Raw genomic sequence first — 8,231 nt, forward strand, 5'->3', positions numbered from 1 at the left:
GTGTCATGGGGGGGGGGGGGGTCGTGGTGTTGTATTCAGGGCCACCTATGTTATTTCTTGATAATGTAGTCACATGCATTTATGTTATCCGCCTATCTCCAGATGTGGTTTATACGAGGGCCTCCTCACTAGCTGGTATTGTTTGGTTCTGTTTCATAATAATAATGCGCTGATTCCTGTCGTTTCACAAATGCCAGGTATAATATGCGGCGGTGACTACATTTTTTTTTGGCTTAAGAACTTCACTTACGTTTCTTCACATAAAGCTTCAGCGGTTCAGAACTTCAGTTTCAGCCGTCTAGGGACTGATTCAGAGAGATCGGCAAACACGTAGAAGTAGAAAGTTTGGCCTATCCATAACCCCTAACCTCCTTGCCTTGCCTTGGCCTGCAGCTCAACATCACGGCCGGCTGGGAGGTGTAGCGCGCGGCGGATCTAGAGCTTTGACGCCCTCGGCCCCTCGCTGGCAATGGAGACTGGAGAAGAAACACGTACTGGCCGCAGCGGGGAATGGCAGGTCACTCCCTCGGCCCTCGCCTGTGACGGCGGAGCACATATGGCGCAGGATTCTAACGTGGGGTGGCGGACGGGGATGAAGGGAGGCAGGGAGGAGCAGGGTCCTACTCCTAGGATTTTTTTTAGAGCACCTACTCCTAGCAAGTTGGAAGGACAGAAGGAGGCGTGGGATAGAGACGGGGAGAAGGAGCCGCAGCCGCGACGGCTCGGTGTAAAGTTGGAACTTCCATGCGCTAGATTGGAACCTGACGGCCGTGCGCGCATTAGTCTTCTTTATTATTATTTTGTTCCACAAAGATGGCCAAGCAGTGCAAGTGTTCTATGACGATGGTTCCTTCACCTGCATCGATCGATCACTAAACCCAAGCTCAAGACGGAACATGTTTTATTTATAGAAACAAAAAAGGTCGTACAAAATGATCAAAGGGTGCTGAATCTCTAACCAAAACTTTATATATGTATACGCGGTTCCATTCTGTATTTAAACAAAATAGCTGAAAAGTGCAAAAGAAAAGACAGATGAGCTAACATCGGCTCACGCGCACTCAAACCCCCAGCGGGTCTGTGTGCAGGCCTCTCTCATACGGCGGCTGGGCAACCGCCTTGTGGGCTGTGTGTACTACACGATGGCCCTGGCCCTCCCCCAAGACGCCGCCCATACAAAGGGAGCAACTAATTAACGAGCGCTTCTTCGGAAGCCTCGCAACAGGATCAGCGCCATTTGGCGCGCTCACAGCAATTCGCCACGTGTCGCGCTTTGGGCGCTCCCTTTGGATTTTGTCTTTTTATTTTTACGCACACGTTTTCGGCTTTTTAAACGGATGTTTTTTGGTTTTTTTTTACGTTTTGGTTTTCTACCGGTCTTCCCTAGCTTTTCGACCAAAAAAAATTTTTTGAAATTTTTTTTTTGCGCAAAAGATGTATTTTTTCGCGAGAGTCACGGTTTTGTTTTCGCAAGAGGCACGGTTGTGCTTTCGCGAGAGGTACGGCCGTGCCTCTTGAAAACAGAAAAAAAACGTGTTTCTTGTTTTTCTTTCTTTCGCGAGAGGCACGATTTTGCTTCCACGAGAGGCACGATTGTGCTTTCGCGAGAGGCACGGTTCTGCTTTTGCGAGAGGCACGGGCGTGCCTCTTTCGGAAAGGAAAAAAACGCATTTTTTTTTTCTTTCACGAGAGGCACGGTTTTGCTTCCGCGAGAGGGACGGTTGTGCTTTCGCGAGAGGGACGGGCGTGCCTCTTTCGGAAAGGGAAAACGCGCTTTCTGTTTTTTTTTCTTTCGCGAGAGGCACGGTTTTGCTTCCGCGAGAGGCACGGGCGTGCCTCTTTCGGAAAGAAAAAAACGTGTTTTCTGTTTTTTTTTCTTTCGTGAGAGGCACGGTTTTGCTTCCGCGAGAGGCACGGGCGTGCCTCTTTCGGAAAGGGAAAAAACCCCGTGTTTCCGGTTCGCTTTTTTCGTCGATTTTTTTAGTTCGGTTTTTTCATGAAAAAAGAGTTCGTCAAAACCTATCAACATGGGACCTAGTTTTGAAGATCTTGATGCGAGGAATCTAACGGCAAAAGCGGTTCGAGATTTGGACGCATGGTTTAAGAGATAAAACATTTTAAATAAACGAATCTACGAAAAAAAGGAAAAACTCCCAGGTTGCGACAAGTGGTACACATGCAGTGCGCCACTTGTCGCAACCTGAGAAATTTGGAGTGATCTCCACAAGGAGTACTCCTTAACTAGTGATTTCGCCATACAAATGACGGCGCATGTGGAGCACAAAATGGCTGTGCAGCCCATTTTGCACCTATTTGAGTTTTAAATATATTTGTAGAAAGTATTTAAATTACAATCTCAGATTCCCTCAATAAAATGTAAATTATAATCTAAGTAATAAAAAATAACGTCTGATTACAATATCAGATTCCCTCAATAAAATGTTTTATTTGGCTAATATGGATAATAAACTTCTATGTACTAATGGCGGCGCATGTGGAGCATAAAATGGCTGCAGGCAGTGCAGCCCATTTTTCACCTATTTGAGTTTTAAATATATTTGTAGAAAGTATGTAAATTGCAATCTCAGATTCCCTCAATAAAATGTAAATTATAATCTAAGTAATAAAAAATAACGTCTGATTACAATCTCAGATTCCCTCAATAAAATGTAAATTATAATCTAAGTAATAAAAAATAAGGTCTGAATTTTTTTGTACATATTTTATATGAAAATGAAATAACTTATTTTTACAAATTGTTCACGTAAAACTTAAAAATAGGAATATATTTAAAATAATATTTATGAAATATATAAAATGTTTGTATAATTTTAAATAATAAAAACATTTATAAAATTATTTTAGTTATACAAACATTTCCATAATTGTACACACGTTCTGCATAGTTCAATATTTGCATATTTCAAATATTCATAATTTGAAATTTAAATTATTCATAAGAATATATATTTTTATAATTTAAATATAATCTGTGAGTGTATAATAATTATGTACCCATTAAAAATATATTTAATAAGTATTTTAAATTTATCAATGTCTTTATTAAGTAAACATATTTATATAATACAGTGATATATTGTGTATTTTTATTTACAAATAATATTTATATCACACAGATATTATAACATATTTTTTATTAATCACATTTTATAAATAATTTTTTAAAACTAACAGGTGCAAATGGGCTGCACTATCTGCAGCCCCTATAATTTCCGCAGGAGCCGTTGTAGAATACATATGACGTCGTTTTCCTTGTTGAACAATCAAACGCAATGGGTGAAGTGGCTAGCCCGATTTTATCTTGGCTGTTGGTCGTAAGTTGGCGAAATCACTAATTAAGGAGTACTCTGTGCGGAGATCACTCCAATTTCTTCAGGTTGCGACAAGTGGCGCGCTGCATGTGCGTCACTTGTCGCAACCTAGGAGTTTTCCCTTTTTTTCGTAATCCGTTTATTCAAAATGTTTTATCTTTTAAACCGTGCGTTCAAATCTCGAATCGCTTTCGTCGTTGGATTCCTCGCGTCGAGATTTTCAAAACTAGATCTCATGTTGATAGGTTTTGACGAACTTTTTTTCACGAAAAAACCGGATGAAAAAACCGACGAAATAACCGAACCGGGAACACGGGTTTTTTTCCCTTTCCGAAAGAGGCACGCCCGTGCCTCTGACGAAATCACAATCGTGCCTCTCACGAAAGCAATACCGTGCCTCTCGCGAAAAAAAAGACAAAAAACGTGCTTTTTTTCCTTTCCGAAAGAGGCACGCCCATGCCTCTCCCGGAAGCACAAGCGTGCCTCTCGCGGAAGCAAAACCGTGCCTCTCGCGAAAGAAAAAAAAACAGAAAACACGTTTTTTCCCTTTCCAAAAGAGGCACGCCCGTGCCTCTCACAGAAGCACAACCGTGCCTCTCGCGGAAGCAAAACCGTGCCTCTCGCAAAAGAAAAAAACAAAAAACGAGCACGCCCGTGCCTCTCGCAGAAGCAAAACCATGCCTCTTGCGAAAAAAAATAGAAAACGTGTTTTTTTTCGTTTTCAAGAGGCACGGCCGTGCCTCTCGCGAAAGCACAACTGTGCCTCTCACGAAACAAAACCGTGACTCTCGTGAAAAGAATATGTTTTTTGCGAAAAAATTATTTTTTTCCAAAATTATTTTTTGTCGAAAAGCTAGGAAAGACCAGTGGAAAACCAAAACGTCAAAAAAAACCAAAAAAAAACAGTTTAAAAAGCCGAAAACGCGTGCGGAAAAATAAAAAAACAAAATCCGGAGGAAGCGCCCAGAGCGTGACACATGGCGAATGGCTGAGAGCGCGCCAAGTGGCGCTGATCGTTGCGAGGCTCCCGAAGGAGCGCTCGTTAATTGGTTGCTCCCGTAAGTTGGCAGGACCCACCCACTGGTCATAGAGTTGAAAAAAATATGTCACCTCTCCAAGGTAGGGGGTTTTTGTAAAAAAAAAATATATTTCGAGGGCCCCTTCTCTCGGGTCCAGTGATTGACAACGGGCCTCACGTGCCTAGTCAGCGTCGATTCCGTGTAGAAACGAGATAAGCATTGTATTTGCACGCCAAAGCCAAGTTTTTGCACCACTTCAATGTACACTATAATTTCTATCACCAAAGTGACCGTTTACGCCAAATTCTAGCACCACCAGTGTAATTGACTCTTTTGTGGGGCAGCGAGGGGTGTAGCCACGGGTGGCTGAGTTCGCTCTCTATTGTTGGCAGTGGTGACACCCAAATTCGGATCTGAAGGCTTATGCTCGTCGCGGTTTTCCTAGATGCCTCGTGGTGGCACGGATGAGCTGTCGAGCAAAAGCTCCGTGCTTTGGCACCAACGGCGGCGACACCCACATGTGTTGCTCTTCTCTTTAGTACGCTGTTGTGGTTCTCCTCTTGTGCCAGAATTCTAGGTGAATACCCTTTTGTGTGTCTTTGACTTAGGAGCGGCGATGCTTCGCGTCGTCTCCTTCTTGAAATCGTTGCCGTGAAGCTAGGTGTCATGGGGAAGGGGGAGGTGTCGTGGTGTTGTATTCAGTTATCCGGCTATCTCCAGATGTGCTTTATATGAGGGCATCCTCGCTAGCTTGTATTGTCTGGTTTTGCTTCATACTCACTCTGTCCTATAATTCTTGTCTTAGATTCGTCTAGATACGGATGTATCAAGAGACAAGAATATTAGGACGGAAGGAGTATATAATAATAATGCGCCGATTCCTCCCGTTTCACAAATGCCAAGTATAATATGCGGCGGTGACTGCATTTTTTTTGGCTTCAGAACTTCAGTTACATTTCTTCACATAAAGCTTCTGCGGTTCAGAACTTCAGTTTCAGCCGTCCAGGGACTGATTCAGAGAGATCGGCAAACATGTAGAAGTAGAAAGTTTGGCCACGCCATAACCCCTAACCTCCTTGCCTTGCCTTGGCCTGCAGCTCGACATCACGGCCGGCTGGGAGGTGTAGCGCGCGGCGGATCCAGAGCTTTGACGCCCTCGGCCCCTTGCTGGCAATGGAGATTGAGAAGGAACACGTACTGGCCGCAGCGGGGAATGGCAGGTCACTCCCTCGGCCCTCGCCTGTGACGGCCGAGCACATATGGCGGAGGATTCTAACGTGTAAGGATGGCGGCCGGGGATGAAGGGAGACAGGGAGGAGCAGGGTCTTAGAAAGTTGGAAGAAGATAAGGAGGCGTGGGATAGAGACGAGGAGAAGGAGCCGACGGCTCGGTGTGTAAAGTTAGGACGACCATGCGCTAGACCGGAACCTGATAGACCTGCGCGCATAGTCTTCTTTATTATATTTTGTTTCTTTTCTGAGGATATTATATTTTCTTTCCACAAAGGTGGCCAAGCAGTGCAAGTATTCTATGTATGATGGTTCCTTCATCTGCATCGATGGATCACCTAACCACAATCTCAATCTCAACACAATCTCAATCTCAAGACGGACCATGTTTTATAAGTCTTTCCCTATATATATATATATATATATATATATATATACTAATAAAGCACGGAGTGCTTCTGGTCGTACGTCGTCGTCACTTTTGCAAAAAAGTCCCCCAGTTTCTGAGAAATTAACGCGCAGTCCAGAAACAAGTGAGAAAAAACGATTCGATTGAGGCCGACGCGAAGTGGAGACAGAGCCGAGGATAGCGCTCAGCCAGAGAGAGAGAGAGAGAGAGAGAGAGAGAGAGAGAGAGAGAGAGTACAGAGATGGATGAGCTTGCGCCACTGGACGCAGCACCACCACAACCGAGCCAGCCACATCTCGCCAGAGGCAGACGCCGAGCACCACTGCCCCGACAGCCTCCCGCGCCTCCGCCACAGGCCCGCCTTGCAGGCCACTTGTGGCCATGGACCAGGTCTTCGGCGCCGAGTACGTCTTCCTCCATGTCCGTCGCTCCAACCGCGCCGGCTTGAACCTCTACACCTCCACCCTCGGCTACCAGATCCATGACATCGAGGCCAAGTACTATGCTGACGGCGAGGACGCCTACGACATGCGCAAGATGCTGCGTCAGCCCGTGCCCAAGAAGCACCACCGCAACCACGCCGGCCGCGGCTGCTGCTCCCACGAATCCCCTACTGCCGCAGCTGCCGGCTCGTCCCCGACTTCCCCTTCGCCGGAGAAGAAGGCCGACGAACGCGAAGTCTCCAATCACCGCTGCCAGATCTGGCGAGCAACCGAGCCACCACTGCAAACCGACCATGTAGCCCCCGTCGGCCACCCACCCACCAGAGAGGGGCTCCGCCACCACGGCATGGGGACGCTGCTCCCCGCCACCGCGCGCTGGGCCCTCCGCCGCAGGCCCGACCGAGGCAAGTGGGCCGCGGCTGGACGAGGCGCTTACCCTCCTTGCAGTCAACGCGAGCCGCGAGCAGAGGAAGCAGCGAGGATGAGCAGTGCGGGGTCGGCCGGACTTGGAAGGGAAGCATGCCTGGCGCAGGTGGCGAGGCTGTGGACGTCCAAATCGGGACGGATCCGAGGCTGTTGGTCGGGGGCGAGGCTGCTGGACGTCCGGAGCATGGGCGGCGGCTGAGCAGGAGGCTAGATCGAACGACGATGGAGGAGCTCCAAAATCTCATGGTTCCTCACCGACAGAAGGGGTTGCTTCCCTGGATAGAGAAGAAAAGAAGGTAGAGCATCGGGTGGATGGAGAAGAAGAGGAGGAAGCATGGCGTATTCTGGATAAGGGGGCACGTAGTGGGAAGTGGGCGGTGGCTTGTTGTCGCTAGATGATGTGCTGGACCCGAAGCTGCTGGATGCTATGTATGCACCAATTTACAATTTTTTTTGGATGAACATCCATTATAATTACTTCCTCATTAAAGAAATATAAACATTCTTATATTTTTTTTAGGGAGTACTTTCTACTGGATTCATAATTTAATATTCATGCCTACCACATCTTACAAATACAGATCATATATAACAATATTTCTTGTGGCATAGTTTAAAAATGAGTGGAATATTGAAAAGAGATAAGATTTCGTAAGGGAGAAGATATCTGGGGCTCACCGATACTTGCTCATTATCAAGATATTCCTCGACTTTGGATGTCACTGATGTCTTGGTAAGATAGGGAGGAGAGAGGGAGGGATGAAGAGCACAGAGAGTGCAACAACAGTGCATCTTGCTCGCGTCCTGGTTCGCCTTGCACGACGGCTTGGGGGGGGGGGGGGGGGGGAGGGTGTGCTCCTAATACTGGCGACAACATGTCAACCAAAGAGCGCAAAGCATTATAAACTCTTTACTTTCCGACCATCATATTTTGGAAGTGGGAAAGTATAAATATAAATTAACGATAATAGGGATTGCGAGATATTATATGTTCTATTTGAAGCTGCTACAAGTATGTGAATGATGCACATTTTCGCATTGAAGAAGTAGTTTTTGATCTATCAGTTTTCTATAATTCTTTCTATGCAGGCTTATTGAATATGAACAACTCATTAGAAACTATCTAATTTCTTTATAGCGGGTTGAAGGAGTAGGTTTTATTAGCAGAGAAGAAGATTATGAGCTTTTGGAATACAATAGAATCTTCATAAAGTGTATCTTTATGAGTCTTACAACCAATTTAATTGGAAAGTTATATTATTCATCATGACAGGTAAACTCTGAAATACCACACAAACTTTCAGATTCATTTTATACCAGTTGCAACGCACGGGCTTTTTTTTGCAAGCCCCCATTTATTACTATTTATTAAA

The 8,231-nt window shown here is 45.6% G+C and overlaps 1 protein-coding gene across 1 annotated transcript; it reads left to right on the top strand.

Moving 5' to 3' along the window:
* The first annotated feature begins 6,171 nt into the window (after positions 1–6,171).
* Positions 6,172–7,270, top strand: LOC123160494 (uncharacterized). The gene has a single exon (XM_044578304.1). The coding sequence runs from the start codon at positions 6,371–6,373 to the stop codon at positions 7,055–7,057; it is 687 nt and encodes a 228-aa protein (XP_044434239.1). The 5' UTR covers positions 6,172–6,370; the 3' UTR covers positions 7,058–7,270.
* Positions 7,271–8,231: the final 961 nt, after the last annotated feature.

The sequence above is a fragment of the Triticum aestivum genome, chromosome 7B (assembly GCF_018294505.1).
Source record: "Triticum aestivum cultivar Chinese Spring chromosome 7B, IWGSC CS RefSeq v2.1, whole genome shotgun sequence".
Taxonomy (NCBI): domain Eukaryota; kingdom Viridiplantae; phylum Streptophyta; class Magnoliopsida; order Poales; family Poaceae; genus Triticum; species Triticum aestivum.

Bases quoted from the DNA above. Each gene is read 5' to 3' on its own strand.
- LOC123160494 (XM_044578304.1), top strand. From the start codon at position 6,371: ATGGACCAGGTCTTCGGCGCCGAGTACGTCTTCCTCCATGTCCGTCGC.